The sequence below is a fragment of the Lampetra fluviatilis genome, chromosome 25, assembly GCF_964198595.1.
Source record: "Lampetra fluviatilis chromosome 25, kcLamFluv1.1, whole genome shotgun sequence".
NCBI lineage: Eukaryota > Metazoa > Chordata > Hyperoartia > Petromyzontiformes > Petromyzontidae > Lampetra > Lampetra fluviatilis.
In genome coordinates this window covers 6,049,431-6,070,979 of record NC_136299.1, presented here as the reverse complement: position 1 = coordinate 6,070,979, position 21,549 = coordinate 6,049,431, and the positions used below count along the sequence as shown (strand labels likewise).

General features: G+C 55.1%; 2 protein-coding genes across 2 annotated transcripts; one reads left to right on the top strand and one right to left on the bottom strand.

The window, feature by feature from the left end:
- Window positions 1–90: 90 nt before the first annotated feature.
- PHYHD1 (phytanoyl-CoA dioxygenase domain containing 1) lies at window positions 91–8,165 on the bottom strand. Its single transcript, XM_078868375.1, has 11 exons — window positions 7,968–8,165; window positions 5,271–5,429; window positions 4,529–4,604; window positions 3,830–3,877; window positions 3,177–3,232; window positions 2,622–2,684; window positions 2,373–2,394; window positions 1,164–1,292; window positions 714–830; window positions 431–560; window positions 91–219 (listed from the first exon to the last, which is right to left on the bottom strand). Exons 1-11 carry the CDS (start codon window positions 8,055–8,057, stop codon window positions 177–179), a joined length of 933 nt encoding a protein of 310 aa, XP_078724501.1. The 5' UTR covers window positions 8,058–8,165; the 3' UTR covers window positions 91–176.
- Window positions 8,166–9,399: 1,234 nt separating this feature from the next.
- LOC144941875 (protein RD3-like) lies at window positions 9,400–19,636 on the top strand. Its single transcript, XM_078868374.1, has 3 exons — window positions 9,400–9,707; window positions 12,752–13,128; window positions 18,796–19,636. Exons 2-3 carry the CDS (start codon window positions 12,812–12,814, stop codon window positions 19,178–19,180), a joined length of 702 nt encoding a protein of 233 aa, XP_078724500.1. The 5' UTR covers window positions 9,400–9,707; window positions 12,752–12,811; the 3' UTR covers window positions 19,181–19,636.
- Window positions 19,637–21,549: the final 1,913 nt, after the last annotated feature.

Genomic DNA, 21,549 nt, shown 5'->3' with positions numbered 1-21,549 from the left:
CAAGTCGGGCTGCCACAGACGTTCAACGCACAGCCTCTTTGATGTTCCAGCTCGGTTTATTGATGAGAGAGAGAAAGAGAGAGAGAGTGTCCTGGGCTCGTCGACGAGACGTCGCGGCCGGTGACGTCGGGGCAGCGGCAGACGCGATCTTGCAAGCGCCCGCCAGCAGCGCGGGCTCAGTAGAGGCGAGGGAAGGGAAGCGCGCTCGTGGGCTGTAGCCTAAACACAGCGCACCCCGTGTGAGAGAGAGGGCTGTGAGTAAGGCTGTGTGAGATGTAAGTGGTGTGCGTGCGTGTGTGTTGTAGGGAGGCGAGGTATGGGCGTGCGAGTGGTGTGTGCGACTTGGATGGTGAGGTGTGAGTGGCACGTGTGATGGAGAGGAGCGGTGTGTGAGACGCAGGAGGCTCGTGGCCTGTAGGAGGCGTCGCACCAGTTGCGTGGGCTCCACTGCGAGCCGCGCGCCTCCTCCATGAGGTGGAAGGTATAGGCGTGGCGCGAGCGAGGAGACCGATTGGCCGAGCTGCGGTGGACGACTTCACCGTGGATGAGAACCAGACCCCCTGCAGGCCGCACACGTACGCACATGTACACACGCACACACATGTACGTGTACACGCACATAGTGTGCGCACGCACGTATGTATACACATCCGTATATGCGCACACCCATGTAGAACAAGCACATACGTGTACACACACAGACACGTGGTTACCCTGTTTCACGGGCACTGCCACGAACCCCTCGTCAGGGTAGGGAGGCTCCGAGCCCTCGAACCCCGTGCGGGGGAACTCTCCATCGGGCCGGCGAACCAGCCGCCGCGACACCCCCTCTGCACCAACACACACGAAGCAAAGATACCCCGTATAGACTCGACAGACATTTGGGGCAAGTCCTGTAAGCGAGCACTTATGAAGGCCGTCACCGCACACGAGGTGGGTGGCCAGCACCACGCTCGGCCGCCTTTGTCTACCTTGATAGCAATGTTAACACAATCACACCAGGTACACATTTATGGGTGAGTCAACCTAGAGGAGGCCGAAGACCGGTTCAGATCATCGTCGATGGTGTGAGCCGCGAGCGGGAATCGAACTCGGTTCTCCGCTCCACATACAAATACACACACGCGCCTATGTAAATGAGGGAGGTGGGTGATGGTACTCACGCCGGTGAGACCCGGGCAGGAACCAGAGGCAGCCGTTGTCCAGATCCGCGTCCTCCAGCGCCACCCAGAACCCGAGCACGCGGCCCAGTGGCTCCGTGTGCAGGAACGACGCGTCCTGGTGCGGCGTCACTGCGGCACACCAGTCCACTCAGGGCTCAATTGCACCCGGCAGGCCACATCCAGTATTCCTCGCGCGATGGCTCTGGCTACTAGCGACCAGGAAAACATTCACCGATAAATGAATCTCTGGCTCCACTCACAACGTGCAATGCACGCAGCACTACCACTAACACAACCACAAGCAGCAATAGCGCAATTAGAATTGGGATAGTTTGTTAAAATCACAATTCGTCGCCACCATCACTATTTTTTATCACCATTACCACCATCAACCACCATTTACCAGCTGTCCATGCTGACAGAACATGTCAACAGAACGCTTTAAACGCACGCGTTAACTAACGCCGGCACACAGCGACCCGTGGCTACTATCACCCCAGGCGGCGCGACCAACAACAACGTCCGGGCGGTGTTCAGGCCGCTCGGCTGGCGCCGCTCCCCGATACCCCGCACGGCAGTGGCTGCAGTCGGGCCAAGAAGGAGCGGAGACGGATCGCAGACGAAGAAGTGCGGAACAGAGGAGAACTTGGGCGAGGCAGCATGAGCAGGAGTGGTTGAGCCCCCAAGGGCCGCGATCACCAAGGGGTGCCGGACAGCGAAGCGGGACACCACTGCGCAGGGCTCTGCGATTATGCCGGAGAAATTTTTACACGGTGCTTGGATTGCACCGTGAGCCATTTCGCGCCGCGGTGGCGAGATGTTGACTGGTATACAGGAGGTCGTGGCGGCGATTCCAACCCTGATCCCAGTATATTTGGAGTTTTGCATGTTCTCCCCGTGGTCATGTGGATTTTTCTCGGGAGTCCTCTGGTTTTCACTCCACATTGACAAACATCCGTGTAGAGTATTTGGATGCTATACATTTACACATTATAAGCTACTTCATTGAGCTATCATTTGTGGCCAGGTAGCTTCAGAAAAAGAGCTATATAGCTCAGTGAGTCTGAAATTCCATTACACGTGTGCTGGAATAATTTTCGGGAACTGCCGTTACAACTCAAAAACACTTCGGAGCGCTGGACAAAAGTTGCCACTGTTTGGGGGTGCAAAGTGCCGAGCAGTCGCGGTGGGTGTCACCAGTGATCTCACCTTCTCCTCCAATCCCCGGTTGCTGCAAGGACACAAGACGGATGTGCACACTAAGCAATGCGATACAATGTGGATTTATGCAGCAAGCTATTGCAACCACTGCTCCAACACATCTGGGCACATCAGACCGCATTTACTGAGGCGTTTTCCAATATATATTTAATCGTGGGGTTTTATGTTTATATATATGTTGTGTTCCTGGTGTGCTGATGTGTCAGTGTGCTGCTGTGTCCCTGGTGTGCTGCTCACTTTGAAGATGTACATGCTCTGCACGACCACAGGCTCCTGCAGGCCGGCCTTCCGTGCCACTTCCTGCAGGAATGGATGCGGTCATGGCAGGTGACAAAGCCAGAATTCTCGCAGCAAACAAAAACAAGCCTGTGCGTGTTTGATGACAGTGATGATGATTCGAGATTGTCTTTATTTATAATCCGATGGGGTTTTTTTAAAGAGGAGCTGAGGACAAATTAGTTAACCGTACAACAAAAACAGGTGCCAGAGTGCACACAATTTAAAACATTTAAATCACAAAAATTATTCGGGAAGCATGAAATAAAAGTCTCAAACAGCAACCACACAAAGCGATGCTGATGATGATGGCGGTGATGATAGATCCAGGCCTTGATTTCAGCCAGGTGTGTCTTGGTCAATGACCCGGAAAATATATCCACTCCCGGCACAACACATCCAGTATACCGCTCGCTATGATTCTGACAAGTAATCGGTGCCTGCTCCGGTCTACCAGTGAAAATATTCGGTGAGAAATCCAGACCTGGTCACGTTTAGCGAGAGAACAGCGCTCACCTCCACCTTCGTGCTGAACGTGACATCTCTGAACACCGGGTCCAGGGCGTGTAAGGCTGCACACAGCGGGGTGGAGAGAAAGTCTCTGTAACCTCCACAACACTACACTCTTCCTGGAACGAGGGTGCCGCGAATCGTAGTGGAGGTGGTGGCGGTAGTGCCGGCGGTCGTAGAAGCAGTGGTGGTGGTTAATGATGCCGGTAATCATTGTTGGTGGTGGCAGTAGCTGTAGTGGTAGTCCTGGGGTGACAAGACTGCTGATGATGCTGGTGGTGGTAATGCTGGTGGCAGGATGGCTTATTTGACTATATTTACGCTTGTTTACCTCGGATAGCCTCGCCGAGTCTCATGACCGTTTTTTCGGCATGGTCGTGCCAAGTTTTTGCAGGAGCGGGCGATGATCACCATGTATGTATGTATGTTGAACGTCTTTCACACCGTACGTAGCCAACTGAGATAATCGGAGGTGTGTATATTACACCGCGTGATTTGGTGGTAATTATTCTAAGTGGGAGCAGTGTTAGTGGCAGGGTGGTGGTGGTGGTGGTGCAATAACTCGGGCACACGCGAACTGCAGTGCTGGGATGAGGGCAGTGAAGGGTGCAGTCGCGATCGAGGGAAGTGGTAGCGTCGTGGCCGGCCGCGCGCCCCACCGTGGCCGATCTTGTTGATGGCGAGCTCCTTGGACACCAGGAAGTCGCCTGGAAAGAAGCAAACCCATGCCCAATGCCTCGAGTCATCTCCGCCTCTCACGACAACGACACAATGCGACTAATGCATCTGCAATACAAAGCAGATGTATGCAACCGCGTCTGCGTGCGACCATATCTCGAGACGCTGCGCAGAAACCGCGAGTGCGTTCATCATGGCGAGAGAGGCAAATGTGGCCACAGGCAGAGGTGGAACAAAGTTGAGCCAGACCGTGAGCAGGAGGCGTCTTCCCTGCCCCCGACAGCCCCCGCTGGAGCCGCTCCGCCCTGCAACCCCCCACCATTTTCTTGGCCAGAGTGGCCCGCGGAGTGACCCCTCACACCAACCACCCTTCTCCTTCACTCGCACTCCCACGTGGTGGGCGTTCGCGCACACACGGCAGGCTCAGACACCGGAGGCTCGCTGGCTGCAAGCCGTTCGCCGGGGGCCCCATGCCGAGAGGGTTTTTTTCGGAGAGTTCCTTTCCGTATGACGTAGGGCCCGAGTATAGAAACTGCCCTTACAATCTGGCGGCTGCGATTGTAGTGGACTCTATATAGGAGGCAATAGTGGAGAGCGGCCCTCACGAGGGACGGCAAATCGGTGACAATCGGTGACCGATGATGAAGACAAATGGGGAAACCCATGGAATCCACCCTCACCGTCCCGGCTGAAGACGCCCTTCTCAAAGAAGTAGCGTATCTTGTCTCCACTGGTCATGAAATAATCGGCGTTTTCCTGTTGAAAGATAATCACAAAATCACAATATTTCAAAGAGAGGGACTGCACCCACGAGGTGTGCATACGTTTCTGTAAGAACATGTGTGTGTGCCTTGCGTGCCTGTGCGCGCGCATAAGTGCATGTGTTGGTATGCTGGGCAAGTGTACATGTTTATATAAGTGTGGACACGAGTGTGCATGTTTGTGTGGGGAGCGGTGGCACAGTGGTTAGCAGTGCACTGCGCTACGAACCCAGAGAATCGAGTTCGATTCCCGCTTACGGTCAACATCGGTGATGAATATATGAACTGGTCCTGGGCCTCCTCAAGGTCGACTCAGCCTAAAATGAGTACCTGCTATAGTGTGTATTAAACATCAGCACTGGGGAGACAGGTGCTGGCCACCCACCTCCTCGTGCCCCATGTCGGCTTTCATCGATGCAACTCGCTAACAGCACTTGCCCCAACAGTCTGTCAAAGGCTACTTGATACAGCAAGCGTGGTGTGACGGTTCCACCTGAAAACGGAGGCTTGTGTTGCCTCCGAAACGTCGTGATTTTTATTTTATTTTTATTTTACTTTTATTAATTTAAATTTTTTACCTACGTGACTTTACCGAAAAAACCTAAGAATAAAAACAGGTAATCTTTGTCCGTGTGTCCATGCGGCGTCAGACGGAACCCACCTGCGCGTGCACCTGCTCATCTTCCTCCGTGGTGAACTCCACGCGGCACTCCGGGGGCACCTGTGCCGAGGCGACGAGCTGGGCGGCACGCACGCGCAGCGCCTCGCACTCCGCGGCACTCAAGAAGCCCTCCACCACCGCGTAGCCATCCTGCACCAGCTGCTCTCTCGCACACACACATTTCAGACAGATCCTCCGTATAGCATTAACAGACTTTTGGGGCAAATGCTGTTAGCGAGCACCAACGAAGGCCGCCAAGGCACACGAGGGGGTGGGTGGCCAGCACCGTGCCCGGCCGCCTTTGTCTCTCTAGTGGCGATTTTTACACACCACACCAGGTACTCATTTAAGGCTGAGTCGATCTAGGGGAGGCCCAGGACCAGTTCAGATAATCGTCACTGGTGGTGGCCGTGAGCGGGAATTGAACTCCCATCGCCGGGGTCATAGCACAGCATAGCCCTATTATTAAATTCCATCGGCCGCCCTGATTAATGATGCGAGTGTAATAACCATGCTGTCTGCTGTAGGCCGTTGTCTAGATTAATGACAAAATCGATCCCGATTTTGCGACCGGTTTCGTGAAATAAGAGAAAAAAAATCCACTCTGACATTTCCCAGGCAAACCCTTCATGTTGGAGAATGGCCCACAGAAGTGGATATCGCAGAGTTACCTCTGAGATATATTCAAGCGAATTCTGTTCCACCGCCATCCTCCCCTCCCGCCACTGAAAGTAATGTTCGTCGCATGATAGTCAAAAGGATATTTTAGATTCTCAGAGCTATAATTTATCCAAATGAAGTGCAGAAACAAATTGCATGTGACGGGTTGTTTTTGGGCAGTCACCAGGCTGTAAACAAGATACCAAGCAAGGGTTTCTCAACAGTGCGTGCTCAGCGCTCTGACCCACCCGGCCACATACCAGCACACACGACACGCGGCACATCTACACAGGGCAGTTCATGTACACACCGACACTCCAGTCCAATAGGGCACACACAAACACTGTCTAATCAACAGCTTCAAATCAAGTGTGATATTACACGGTGATCTCTCCAGCTTCGCGACTGCAAAGTTTAACTAGCAGAGGAATGCTGCTTTCGAGCCCCGTTCAGTCCCTCCCAGGATCAATCGAAAGGGCCGACGTGATGTGGTCGATCGAAACACTGCCAGGAGGAGGGCATCTAGGGGCAAGGTTAGGGCTGATGGGATGGCAAGGGGACAGTGCGGTCCATATAGGACTGCTATGCACCAGGGTCACGAGCTCTGCGTGTGGGAATTTTCAGAAGGTCCTTTGGAGGCGTGGGGTTAGGGATATGAGGGGTCAGGATGGTGCGGGGTTAGGGAGGTGAGGGGTCAGGGAGGTGAGGGGTCAGGGAGGTGAGGGGTCAGGAAGGTGAGGGGTCAGAGAGGTGAGGGGTCAGGAAGGTGCGAGGTTAGGGAGGTGAGGAGTCAGGGAGGTGAGGGGTCAGGGATGTGGGCGGTCAGGGAGGTGAGGGGTCAGGGAGGTGAGGGGTCAGGGAGGTGAAGAGGCAGGGAGATGAGGGGTCAGGGAGGTGAAGAGGCAGGGAGGTGAGGGGTCAGGGAGGTGAGGGGTCAGGGAGGTGAGGGGTCAGGGAGGTGAGGGGTCAGGGAGGTGAAGAGGCAGGGAGATGGGTCAGGGAGGTGAAGAGGCAGGGAGGTGAGGGGTCAGGGAGGTGAGGGGTCAGGAAGGTGAGGGGTCAGGGAGGTGAGGGGTCAGGGAGGTGAGGGGTCAGGGAGGTGAAGAGGCAGGGAGATGGGTCAGGGAGGTGAAGAGGCAGGGAGGTGAGGGGTCAGGGAGGTGAGGGGTCAGGAAGGTGAGGGGTCAGGGAGGTGAGGGGTCAGGGAGGTGAGGGGTCAGTGAGGTGAGGGGTCAGTGTTTCAGCTGGCTCGGTACTTATCTCTTGTAAACACGCGGCGTGGATTACTGTCGCGGATTAGTACAGTGACGCCTCTCGTCCAGTGGCCAACATCCACACAGAACCAATTCAGCGGTGAATGCTGGGAGAGTGTGGATCCTGTGTGAGTTTTGTGCTGTGTGAGTGTTGTGATGTGTGAGTGTTGTGTGAGTGTTGTGATGTGTGAGTGTTGTGCTGTGTTAGTATTGTGCTGTGTGAGTGTTGTGCTGTGTGAGCGTTGTGAGTGTTGTGTTTTGTGAGTGTTGTGTGAGTGTTGTGTGAGTGTTGTGTTGTGTGAGTGTTGTCTGTGTTGTGATGTGAGAGTGTTGTGAGTGTTGTGTTGTGTGAGTGTTGTGTGAGTGTTGTGATGTGTGAGTGTTGTGAGTGTTGTGTTGTGTGAGTGTTGTGTGAGTGTTGTGATGTGTGAGTGTTGTGTGAGTGTTGTGCTGTGTGAGTGTTGTTAGTGTTGTGTTGTGTGAGTGTTGTGTGAGTGTTGTGCTAGTGTTGTGTTGTGTGAGTGTTGTGCTGTGAGCGATTGCATAACGCACAACGACCGCCACTGCCGCTGTCTCTTCGGTGTCTGTCCGCCTGCGTCCCACTCCGTGTCTCTGAGTGTTGCATGTCTCTGTCTCCGCGTGTCTGTGTGCTGCCTCTCCCGTTGCCTATGCACTTCACGTCCCCGTGTCGTCTGTCTCTGTGTTGAACGCTGCATCTCTCCGCGTCCCGAGAGACCCCGAGCTACAACCGAGGCCGCGCACACTGCTCCATCATCCATCGCACCTTCTCACGGAGGCCATCCTCGGCGGTCGAAGGCTCCATGCTCGAGATTATCGGCAGCTCCAGTGGTCGAGGTGGCGTGCAGGCTGCCATCGGCTGGACGCGTCCTCTTGGAATCTCTCCCGCTTGCGCAACGGCACCGCGCGGCTGGTGTGCTCTCGACCCCTTCGATGCGGCCTCTCTCGTTCCTCCCCGCCCTCTGGTGGAGGGGCCGGGACCCTCGCTGTGGGCCCCACGCCCTGACCCCAAGCAGGGGGTCTTCCCATTCAGAAACCTGAGCTGGCGGGGCTCCGGGTGGTGATGGACCCACCTCGTCGCGATCAGAATCGTCCCACGCGATCTCACCCCCCCAATCCATAATACACGTGTGCCGGGGTTGGGTTCGCAGCCCTATTCACGAAGCGAGCAAAGTTGTGATGCTGCTGCTTTTCCAGTGCTTGAGCACACAAACATACAGCATCGACACAACTCAAGAGGTCATGCTCTCCGCCGCTCACCTCAAACTATTGCAACGCACGAGCAAACACACTCTCTCACGCAGCACTTGCAACTCGTGTAGCTAGAGACCGTGCTGTGTGTGAGCAACGGTGTCGGGGGGGGAAGAGGCATTTGTTGGACCAGGACCGTTGATTTGAGACAATGGCGTGCGGCCCTTTGAGCTCAAGAGGCTCTTTTCCAAATGCCGTGGACAGCCGCGAATGATCGCGCGGTGGCACGAAGCAGGCAAGTCGCATGGCAAGGGCGCGCCTTTACAAGGGGAGGATGGCAGAGAACAAACGCGGGTACAATGTTGTTTTATCCACACACCGCCGGGGAAGTCGTGGCTCAAACCAAACGGCGTCAGTCAACCCACCGGCAGCTGTGAGAGGCGCGCAGATCGTTCACGTGGCGGTGAACATCTCCCGGCACCGTGCTTGGCCCTGCAGGACCCCGCAGCAGCAGCAGCGACCCACAACGGAGTCGCGTTCACGAAAGAACGCGGGGCACTTGGGGGGGTGTCGCGCCATTGAAGCGTCCAACACAACCCCACTCCCTCCACTGCGCCTTTCCCCTGAATATGCCTCTAAGATTACAGCGTGTCGCCTCCATTTGCGAGGAAATTCAGGTAGCGAGAGAGCTCAATGTGACCTACTGCTTGCCACGGCAACGGCGCCCAAATAACCGCACCTGATGTGGGTTTTTTGTAAAACGCATAAACATTTGGTGCATCTGCCAGTCATCTCAGTCAATCAACCCACGACACCTGGGTCTGTACCGGGACCTCCTATCAGCGAACCGTCGACACTTCACGTGGCCTCGAGGAGCACCTAGCCCGGCACAAACACCGTGATACCATCACCGCCACTTGGTGGCGAAAGTCGACTGCTTGTCGTTCTTATATGCGCGTGAGCGCACGTAATGCTCGAGAGCGCACGCGCTCTGTGCTTGCTGGGAACATCAGCCACGCGTTGCGCGCGTGCGCGGGATTAATTCATCGGGAGCGCGGAGACGATTCACCGCCGCTGTCCGCTGACTCGACCGCATCGTCTCCGCCGTCTGCCTGTCCGTCTGCCCGTCCGTCTGCCTGTCCGGAGGAGGGCCGGTAGTTGGGCGGGGGCGGGGGGAAGAGAGGCCGCTTGGAGCGAGAGTCCCCGCTGCGAGAGCCTGCAGGGATCCGGGGCCCTGGGCCATCCACGGAGTAAGAAGGCGGAGGAGGAGGAGGAGAGGAGCGAGGTGGCGGACAGAGCAGAGGGCTCAGCGAAGGTATCCGCACCGCCTCGCCGCTGCGCTTGGCATGCGTCACCAACGCGGCTTCACACAGTAGCGAATGTGCAGTGATGTTACTAATGTGGGTTACGGGTGCATAGATTTATATTCACACTGGCATAGAGACGCGCACAGAAGACAATTTAACAGACTGTAGGGGCAAGTGCTGTTAGCGAGCACCGATGAAGGCCGGCACGGCACACGAGTGGGTGGGTGTCGAGCACCACGCCCGACCACATTTGCCTCCCGAGTGGCGATGTTTACACATCGCACCAGGTACTCATTTGAGGCCGAGTCGACCTAGGGGAGACCGAGGACCGGTTTAGATACTCGTCACTGGTGTTGGCCGTGAGCGGGAGTCAAAATTCGGCTCGCCAGGTTCGTTCTGACCACTACGCCACCGTCCCCCACTTAATCAGTGACAGAAACAGTCTCACGCACGGCCACGCGCACAGGACGCATCCCCTCGCGTGCAACACGCACATCCCCGTTACTAGGCGACCGCCTGCCCTGTCGTGCCCCGCTGCTGCTACACAGACCCCGCTGTGGGTACACAGACCCCGCTGCAGCTACACAGACCCCGCTGTGGGTACACAGACCCCGCTGTGGGTACACAGACCCCGCTGTGGGTACACAGACCCCGCTGCTGCTACACAGACCCCGCTGCAGCTACACAGACCCCGCTGTGGGTACACAGACCCCGCTGTGGGTACACAGACCCCGCTGCTGCTACACAGACCCCGCTGCAGCTACACAGACCCCGCTGTGGGTACACAGACCCCGCTGTGGGTACACAGACCCCGCTGCTGCTACACAGACCCCGCTGCAGCTACACAGACCCCGCTGTGGGTACACAGACCCCGCTGAGGCTACACAGACCCCGCTGCTGCTACACAGACCCCGCTGCAGCTACACAGACCCCGCTGTGGGTACACAGACCCCGCTGAGGATACACAGACCCCGCTGCAGCTACACCGACCCCGCTGCTGCTACACAGACCCCGCTGTGGGTACACAGACCCCGCTGCAGCTACACAGACCCCGCTGTGGGTACACAGACCCCGCTGAGGATACACAGACCCCGCTGCTGCTACACAGACCCCGCTGAGGCTACACAGACCCCGCTGTGGGTACACAGACCCCGCTGTGGGTACACAGACCCCGCTGAGGCTACACAGACCCCGCTGTGGGTACACAGACCCCGCTGCAGCTACACAGACCCCGCTGTGGGTACACAGACCCCGCTGAGGATACACAGACCCCGCTGCTACTACACAGACCCCGCTGAGGCTACACAGACCCCGCTGTGGGTACACAGACCCCGCTGCAGCTACACAGACCCCGCTGTGGGTACACAGACCCCGCTGCGGGTACACAGACCCCGCTGCAGCTACACAGACCCCGCTGTGGGTACACAGACCCCGCTGAGGCTACACAGACCCCGCTGAGGCTACACAGACCCCGCTGAGGCTACACAGACCCCGCTGCTGCTACACAGACCCCGCTGAGGCTACACAGACCCCGCTGAGGCTACACAGACCCCGCTGTGGGTACACAGACCCCGCTGAGGATACACAGACCCCGCTGCTGCTACACAGACCCCGTTGAGGCTACACATACCCCGCTGCAGCTACACAGACCCCGCTGTGGGTACACAGACCCCGCTGAGGATACACAGACCCCGCTGCTGCTACACAGACCCCGCTGAGGCTACACAGACCCCGCTGCCCCCCCCCCCCTCATGCTCTTCAGCACCCCCCCCCCCCCCCCGGGCAGAGCCCCGCTCACTCATGCGCACGAGTCAGGCTGGCAAGGCCACCCCCCACTTAGTGTCCCACTTTCATGGCCAAAGACAAAGATCCCGGTGTAGCCTTAACAGATTGTTGGGGAAAGTGCTGGTATCGAGCAGCTGTGAAAGTCGGGACGACACACGCAGAGATGGGTGGGTGACCAGCACCACCCGAGTCTCTCCAGTGGCGATGTTTACACACCGCACGAGGTACTAATTTGAGGCTGAGTCAACCTACGGGTAATCGTCACTGGTGTTGGCCGTGAGCGGGAATTTAACTCGGGTGGCCGGGTTCGTGGCGCAGCGCGCTAACTGCTACACTACCGCTCCCCACACGTTTGTGACCGTGCATATAAACACAAGCTGATCATTCGTGTCGTTATGGAGAATATACATAACAACACAAACAAGCGGACTATATATATGACCCTGCGCATATATATCCCATCAGCCACACACCTTTCTGGGAGTGCATAATTTCAGCAACACAAGCACAACTCTGGACCGGCTTTGCACATTCAGTGCCTCATCAGCAGTCAGGCTCGCCTGCAATAATTCTGAACTGCCAAATGTTATAGACAACGGCCCTCTCTTTAAGATCTGGGTCTTAGTTCGACGGAAAATGTTATACAGTACAGCACTACGTAACATAACTCATCCTTCGCGTCGTTGTGGAGGATATAAACAACACGATAAATAAGCAATACTGTATATATGTCCTACCACTTAAGCAATTTATTTTTGCCGCGTAAACACCTTGTACTGATGCGTCTGGCACGCGCAAGGAGATTCGTGCCGTGGGCGTGGAACGCTCTGAGCACAAGGGGGTCACAATCAGTGTCACAAATCCCACCACAGAACCCCTCCCCCCCCTCCCAGCCGCCGTCCCCATTTTACTATCTGCAGGACCCCCCCACCCCCTCTTCGCTCCCCGCGACCCTCACGTCCTCCCGCTCCCAAGCCCCATGCTCCCCCCCTGCCTTCCAGGTCCAGCCAGGACCTATATCGCTTTCGCGGAGGATCAATCCCTCCCATCGTCTCATTCCCAAAGTTGTTGATTTTTTTTGGTATCACCTTTCTCAATTCAAGAAACGGATCGAGTTGTATCTATTACACCTGCAATATCGCCGTTTATTTTCGACCGCTTGGCGTTTTTTGGACCTTTGTGCCTGTGCTCAGCAAACGTGATTCGAAACACAATCTCTAATTCCAGTGCCCGCGTCCCCACACGTCCACCTACAATTGTTCACCAGACGCGACCGTCAGTAGCCCCCTCGGGCCCCCTCGTGGCCCCGCGGGGTCCCCACGGGGTCATGTGGGGGTGGCTGAGACCCTTGACGGGAGGCGGCGAGGCCGCGGGGGGCTCCTCGTGGCGTTCCGCCCAGCGGGACCACGGTGAGGCCGTGGCCGAGCTGCTCATGCTGGAGCTGAGCGGGGCCGTGCGGGACGCTGAGCGCACGACGCGGGCGCGGGAAGCCGAGTTCCGACGCCTGCGCTCCGGAGTGGACTACAGCTGGCTCGCCAGCCCCCCGCGGCCCCCAAACATGGAGCTGCCCCCCGCGGAGCGCATGGCCCTGGAGGCGCTGTGCGCACAGGTGCGGCCCGCGGACTGCGGCCCAACCATCCTCAGGTGAGAGGAGGTAGGGGTTAGGGTACGTGCGTGTGCGTGCGTGTGAGGGGTTACAATTGACTGAACCGGTCCTGGGCCTCCCCTAGGCCGACTCAGCCTCAAATGAGTACCTGCTGTGGGGTGTAATCATCCCCTCTGGGCAGACAAAGGCGGTCGGGCGTGATGCTAGCCAGCCACCTTCTCGCGTACCGTGATGGCTTTCAGGAGGTGTGCGCTAACAGCACTTTCCCCAACAGTCTGTTAAGGCTACACGGGACATCTTTGTCTCTGAGGGGAGGATTAGAGTCTCTGTATGTGTGAGGGGAAGGTTGTCGTCTGTGTGTGTGAGGATAGGAAATACAGGTGCGTGTGGTGGCGGTCAGAACGCGGTCGTGATAGTACAGCAATTACAATGCAGTGTTTGTTCCAAATATTTAATTACTTTCTGGACCCATCCCATTGGAAAGGCCCCCCAAACCAATTAGTCCGGTTTCAAGAGATGTTACCGTCCAGTTATTACATGGACGAAGTAGTATTCGTCTAATAACTCGACAACCAACAGTATCGCGGGGAGGTATTCTCCAAGTAGGGAATTTGATTGCCGAGAGGACGTGACCTGACCTCGATAAGCGAGCCAATCACGATTAGTCGCCAAGCACAGACATTGACGAGTCGCGGAAGGCGGGTGGGGGATGGGTATCGAACTAACACCAGAGAGGTCGGCGCCACGGGGCGCGTTTGGACAAGGCAAGGAGAGAGGGTGGAGATCGCACGCCATTCATCAACCACCTATTGCGGCGAACTCATCACAACTGAAGCGAGACGGAGCCAAATCCGAGGCAGAAGCTAAATATTTTAATGGTAATGATGATGACGATGCCATTCATGCAGATAATCCTCGCTTACATGTCTGGGGTCTGGCTCAAAATGGTCCAACTACATTACGATGTTTGGAAAATCCCTTTTTAAAATATTTTCTTCAGGGTTGAGAAATCCGGAGATCCCAGAGAAACATCGCTGCGAATATAAGGAGATAATACGAAAAGGTCCCGCTATACAGAGACGTTTACGAACCCACTTGCTGTACTGCGATCACCTGGCGACTTCCAACCCCAGCGAGGGAGGTTGACAATTGTTTTCGCGATCCGCTAACCCGTTCCACTACGGCGCTGGATCACACGCGTGCGCCATCACTCCCGGTACTATTTAGCGTAATTAGTGCAGCAGTGATCTCCACACCTCCCCCACACCCTGCCCATACATCCACACACACCCCGCACCCCACACCCCGCATCCCACACCCTGCCCATACATCCACACACACCCCGCACCCCACACCCTGCCCATACATCCACACACACCCCGTACCCCACACCCTGCCCATACATCCACACACACCCCGAACCCCACACCCTGCCCATACATCCACACACACCCCGCACCCCACACCCTGCCCATACATCCACACACACCCCGAACCCCACACCCTGCCCATACATCCACACACACCTCGCACCCCACACCCTGCCCATACATCCACACACACCCCGCACCCCACCCCCTGCCCATACATCCACACACACCCCGCACCCCACACCCTGCCCATACATCCACACACACCCCGCATCCCACACCCTGCCCATACATCCACACACACCCCGCATCCCACACCCTGCCCATACATCCACACACACCCCGCATCCCACACCCTGCCCATACATCCACACACATCCCGCACCCCACCCCCTGCCCATACATCCACACACACCCCGCACCCCACACCCTGCCCATACATCCACACACCCCGCCTCCCCACCCCCTGCCCATACATCCACACACACCCGCACCCCACACCCTGCCCATACATCCACACACACCCCGCACCCCACACCCTGCCCATACATCCACACACACCTCGCACCCCACACCCTGCCCATACATTCACATACACCCCGCACTCCCACACCCTGCCCATACATCCACACACACCCCGCACCCTGCCCATACATCCACACACACCCCGCACCCCACACCCTGCCCATACATCCACACACACCCCGCACCCCACACCCTGCCCATACATCCACACACACCCCGCACCCCACACCCTGCCCATACATCCACACACACCCCGCACCCCACACCCTGCCCCATACATCCACACACACCGCGCATCCCGTCACCGCTCATCACCAACCCCCCCAACGCGGCGAGGATTTGCCCATGAGCTCTTAGCCCGGCACAATCTTCTCAGCCACGACATTTTAGGCCAATTTAGGGTTTTTCCTCGCGCTCAAACCTACGCCTAATTAATTACTGCACCTGCTCTGAACAGTGACGCCTAATTAAGATATCGGCGAAGTCAGAGGTCAAACTGGCAGTCGGATCCACGGCAGGACAACACATGGCCTCCGCGCGTGGAGGGGGTCACGGGTCACTGGGGTTTCACAGGGGATCACTGGACTGCACACAATGTGCACTTTTTTTTAAAATCCCCTCGCCTCTGCCCTCCTCCCATCAGTGTAAATGGGTTCACCAGAGTCGAGCGGCAAGTCGCGTGTGTGCGGGGTCACCCCTGGGCACTCCCACCCAGCTGATCCCGTCAAAGAACATAAACCACTACGCCAACTCCGGTCATCCTCGCAGCAGCGTCTTTTGGCCACCCATAGAACAAAGACGGTCACTGCATCGCGCGCTGTCAGATGCGCCTTTGCGACTGTGTGGAACGCCCTTCCTTGCGATATTTGGAAGCAATTGGAGCTATGAACTTTCAAATCTAGATTGAAAACTAATTTCTTTAGAACTGCGTTTTGTGTTCAATTTGTTGCCCTTCCCCCGCACTTTCGATTCACACGGTTGGCTACGTACGGTGCTAAATAAGTTCAACATACATTCCAAGACGTCTGGCCAACGTGGAAGATATGCCAATTACCATCTAGAGTGGATCTTTACGACAAGACATTCTAAGGCTGCACCTTTAACTTTTACCAATGGGGTGCACAGGAAGTCAATGGAGGAGCCTTACGGCTGGATTACTATCACGCAGGTCCCGCTGAGCTCCATGTGTAAGCACATGGCGAACCCTTTTTCATTAGCCTCGTCTCCACCTCCTGGTCTCTAGGTCTCTCGTCCCGTTCATGGTTCGACGCGCAGACCCTGCATGGAGAACCATGGTCCATTGCCAAGTAGGGGGGGGGGAGGGTCAACCCCTCCCTCCCGCGAGATAGTGGGTCCATCCCCAACGGATCCGCAAACCAAAACCACAATGGGGCTCCCGCAAACCAAAAACCACAACGCCCTCCCCCCTCTGCCCCATCTCACGCCGTGACTGCAATCTGGAATCCTCGTTATAAAAAAATAATTGTTTCGTGCCCACGATGGCCTGGAAGCAGCTTCTGCCTCCACAGGAAGGGCCCAGCACCGGGGCCCCGGTCTGGGTTGCCAAGCTCCATCGTGACGAGGCCCCGTGGGTCCCCGACCCACGCCCGCTGTACCTCGGATTAGGCTGTAAACCGATTTGAATTAGAACCAATTTCGTTGTTGTCGGTTTCCTTAATCTGGTTTGACCACGAATAGGAGCCAACAACTACGCGCGTGACGTCAATGCCAGGGTTCTGACTAAATCGGATCATTCTGATCGCGTTGCCGCAGTCAAAGCTCTCGCTGCGCCGATTCACACCCCCTGTGCAAATTGAGCTCAAGTTCCTCAATTCATGATTTTTTTTCCCCGAAGAGGCTCTGCGTAGGTTCGCTGCCTCCTACCCATGGATGAATTTCAGCCAGGTCTGTCCGGGTCAACGACCTGGATAATATTTCCGCAACCGGCACACCATATCTAGTAGTATATATCTCGCAATGACTGCGGGCTAAATTTCGATGTAAAGCTTTTCAGACGCTGTCTTTCCGACAGACCTGTTCTTCACCTGAGGACGGCTGCTTGCGTTGTGGCCGAAACGTCGTGAGAATTATTTTATTATGTTTTATTTTTATTATTGTATTATTTCCCTTCTACGTGACTTTACCGAAATAACCAAGAAGACTGTGGGCTAGTCATCACGTGCCACATGCAGTCTATTCCGCGACCCTGATACGTGCAGTAGCAAATGAAACCATGCTCTTATCTGACCGAGCGCCTGTCTCCCTGATGTCACTCTGCTCATAGGACACAGTAATATCGAGGCGTACTTGGTGATTAAAATGTGCAATCGAAGAGGGAACTCGTCGCAACAGAAAGATCAGCGCAGGCCGGAAGACAAATTGATTTGGCAACACAGGGAGATGTCTGCTGCGTATACAAAATCTTCTGCAGACACCCAACTCAAAAGAAACGAATGTGGCCGTTGTCGTTGTAAGCCCACCCCCCAACAATGGGCGTTTTGAAATCATTATCGCACTCGGCAAGATTGCGTAAAAGCATGCGTAAATATAACTTGCTTCTGTGTCTCCACATATCAATAAACATACACTCACCGATTGACTCTTCAGACCAATATCATTCATCAGCAATTGTTCAAGCAATCGAACACAACTCTTGACCGGTTTCGGCCGTCTGGCTCTCATCAGCAGTCAGGCCTGACTGTATCAACACTACAGCTGCCGGCAGCGAGTTCTGTTTTATTTAACTCTGTAATCTCTAAACCGTTGTGGACGTAATGTAACTGTAGATTATGATTGTATTGTTAAGCGCTTAGTGAAGCACTGATCCTGGAAGGGGATATATGCACAGTATATATACACACACACAGTATATCTACTTTGTCTTCTTCGCGGTCTGATTCCCATTACGCTCTCGGGATTATTGGCAGAGTCCATTCGGAACTGTCCCAGCACAAAACCACTTCTGAGATTCATCTTCTTGGTTCTTCGGGTAAAGTCACGTAGAAGGAAAATAATAAAATAATAAAAATACAACATAATAAAATAATTCTCACGACGTTTCGGCCACAACGCAAGCAGCCGTCTTCAGGTGGAGAACAGGTCTGTCGAGAAGGCAGAGTCTGAATGCTTTAAATCGAAAAATACTTCTGAGATCCCTTCAATGTCCATTGCTCCCCAGTCGGTCCGATCTGTTTTTTTTTATTCTCAGAGCAGGAATGTAACCAAATTAAGTAAAAACAGTAATGTAATGTTAATTTCATGCTTTGCTTTTTTCGCTATCATTGGTCACTGGGCTGACGTCAACTCACTGCACTTCTCTGGCCGTCAAACAAACCGGTCACCTACTACTGAACGGCATTATAAAGCTATAGAATGAGGCCGTGAAATATGGATGGATAAATTATGATTCATGCACATTAGATGTGTCAGGAATGGATATAAATAACAGCGATTTAAATTCCATGCTCGACCCCATGATCAAACACACGCCACCTCCCACCCACGCTCAGCACACGTGTCACGCACTCATTCTTCGATTGCGTCACATGAAACAACATCATGCTGTTTTCGCATTCGTGTTAACCGGCTTCAAGCAATGCGCGTGCATAATTGTACAAAGTACAGTACTTGTTTGTAGCTGCGTATCGTGTTTTGTTGTGTTACTGTTTATGCTGCTGTATATTGCTTTGTTGTGTGCTGTTGCTGCTGTTTATTGTTGCTGTGTCCTGTTGCTGTTGTGTTCTTGGTGGTTTTATTGTTTTCATTGTTGCCGTTTTCGAGGTTGTATTGTTCAACTCTATACCGCTGCAGGTTCCGCCAGACCGTGTGCGAGTTCGAGGCCGAGCCGGCCGAGGTGGTGGGGCTCTTCCGCAACGTGGTGCGCGAGGTCGTGGACCGGGCCCGCAGCGAGGAGGCCCTGCGCCGTCTATCCAAACAGTGGGGGCCCTCACGGCGTGGCCGCCCCCTCGCCTGGGCCTCCGCGCTGCTGCTGCCCCGGTCTCCGGCCCGCATCCACCCGAGCGACGCCGCCACCGCTGACTCCATCATCCGCTCCATCTCGGAAGACGTGGAACGCGGCGGGGGCACGGCGCGCGTCCCCTGCGCTGCGGAGCGCGGAGGGGACCCGTTGCACGAGCCGCCCCCTAAGCGCGCGTTCAGCATGCCCGAGCTGCAGCGCGGTGCGGCGCACAGCTGAGGTTGGCTCCGTGTGTGTGTGTCTGTGTTGTCTTTTGGTGTGTCACTTTGTGTGTACGAGTGTGGGCATGGGGCGCGGTGGCGCAGCGGTTGGAGCGCTGCGAACCCGGCAAAACCAGTTCGAATCCCGCTCACGGCCAACACCGGTGGCGATTATCTGAACCGGTCCTGGGCCTCCCCTAGGTCGACTCAGCCTCAAATGAGTATCTGGTGCGGTGTGTAAACATCGTCACTAGGGAGACAAAGGCGGCCGGGGGTGGTGGTGGTGGCCACCCACCCCTTCGTGCGCCGTCTTGGCCTTTATATGTGCTGCTCGCTAACAGCACTTGCCGAAACTGGGGCTCTTTCTCTTGCGTATTATTGCGTCCATATGTTCGGGTTGGCACCGTGTGGCAATCTTAAGAACTCGCCTTTTGCCCGTCCAAGGACGGGTGTATTGCAGTAAATCTGAAACTTGCAAGCGAAAAGCAGACCACGACGTTGATATATTCATTGCATTAATTCGTGTTCAATTTGTAAGGGCGCGGTGACACAGACCTATTTCATTTTAAGGTTATAATTCTTTGTTCCGATTTAAAGCTTTCGTGATGAATCCCTTGTTCATTATGACGTAATTTTTACTTCGATGTCTCAACAACAGCGTGACTGAGATCGCGTGACGTGAGGGTTCTGCCTTTGTAGTGAGGGTTGTAAGTTGACGCTGAGGAGGGGGGGGAGGCTCCTCGCCCCACCCATGTGGAGTGACGTCACCCGCTAATTATTATAAATGGAGGGGGGGTGTCCATTTGGAGGACGCTACCTGTTCATGATTATTAAGGGACCGTCCATAAATGATGTCACGCACCTAGGGAGGGGGGGGGTGGTCAGACATTTGTGACGATGTGTGACGAGGGGGGGGGGGGGTGAGAAATGTGACGTCACATCAAAATGCGCAACTTTAAATAAATATAGACAACACGTTCTAATTAATTAAATATATATATTTATAAATGTTTTCTCCTACAACATCAGAGTGCAGCGGCACATTAAAAACGCACTACAATTGCAATAGTTTAAAGCGATTTGAAGCACGTTTTATTTGGGGGGGGGCAGAGCTTTGTGACGTCATATTTGAGGGGGGGGGGTCTTACTTTTTGTGACGCCGTGTGACGAGGGGGGGGTCAAAAATCGTCCAAAATCGCGTGACGCCATTTATGGACGGCCCCTAATGAAGGGGGCTGTTCGATGTGGAGTGACATCACCTGCTCATGATTATTAATAAGGGGGGGGGGTTCTCCATGCGGAGTGACGTCACCCGCTCATCATTATTCATGAGGGGGGCTGTTCGATGTGGTGTGACGTTACCTGCTCATGATTATTAATGAGGGGGGGGGTTCTCCATATTGAGTGACGGAATGACGGGTGGGGGGAGTGTCCATTTGGAGAACTTTACCTGCTCATGAATATTAATGAGGGTGGGATGGTCGATGTAGAGTGACGTCACGAGCGTTAAGGACATTCCTGGGTGAGTATAGTAGGTATGGGATTGGCATCTGTGGACGGGTGGCAGGAATTAGCAAGCACATACGCCCGGATGGGTTTAGAGTACAGTGCACTTCACTCTTAATAGATCCTCTCGTTTTCACATTCATCGTGGCTCTTGAAATGTTGAGTTTTTACCGAATTCTAAAAAAAAAGGTCTCTTGTTATTTTGATTGCCGACCCCTGGACCTCGGCTGACTGTGAATGTCTTGGCAGCTCGAGCGCGTGCATGATGCGCGCCCGAAACTGTTTCAGGCTCTTTGAAGTGCGTGTTCCTGCTGTGTGATTGTGTGATTGTCCTTGTGCGTGTGATCAACTGGGAGGGACGGGGAGGATCGTTATATTGTGTTAATGTAGTCATGGGTGCACGTGCCGCCGTTCTAAGATGCCGATGAAATGTTGTTGTTGGAAATTGATGATGCTTATGGATTTGCTGAGACAGCAGCCGGGGTCCCGCGATACTCACAGCCTCCCCCAACACCTCTCTCTCCCTCTCTCTTCACTGCCCCCTCCACTCCTTCCCTACCACCCACACCCTGAGCCGGAAATCACGGGGACCACGGAGAGGTTCGAATCCCGCACCAGGAGCCCCCGAAATCTCGCGCAGCGTCTTTAACGCGGACGTTAAAGACGCGGCGACGTCATTCGCAAGCGTAGACCGCGGTGTGCCGATGTCGTAGCTTCGCTATCACCGCTGCCGCTGTGAGCCCCGCACGCGGTGATCGCTAATTGGTCATTAGCGACACCGGGACGCAACCGGCGCCACTTGTGGCTGCGTCACTGATTCTAGATTTGAAGCTTTTGTGACTGCAAGGATTCATATTCTTGGGTTTTTTCGGTAAAGTCACG

Coding starts and splice junctions, on each gene's coding strand:
- LOC144941875 (XM_078868374.1), top strand. CDS start 12,812: ATGTGGGGGTGGCTGAGACCCTTGACGGGAGGCGGCGAGGCCGCGGGG. Junction 13,129..18,795: donor TGCGGCCCAACCATCCTCAG/GTGAGAGGAGGT, acceptor ATACCGCTGCAG/GTTCCGCCAGACCGTGTGCG.
- PHYHD1 (XM_078868375.1), bottom strand. CDS start 8,057: ATGGCAGCCTGCACGCCACCTCGACCACTGGAGCTGCCGATAATCTCG. Junction 1,293..2,372: donor ACCGGGGATTGGAGGAGAAG/GTGAGATCACTG, acceptor GGTGTGCCGCAG/TGACGCCGCACCAGGACGCG. Junction 831..1,163: donor CCTGCCCGGGTCTCACCGGC/GTGAGTACCATC, acceptor GTGTTGGTGCAG/AGGGGGTGTCGCGGCGGCTG.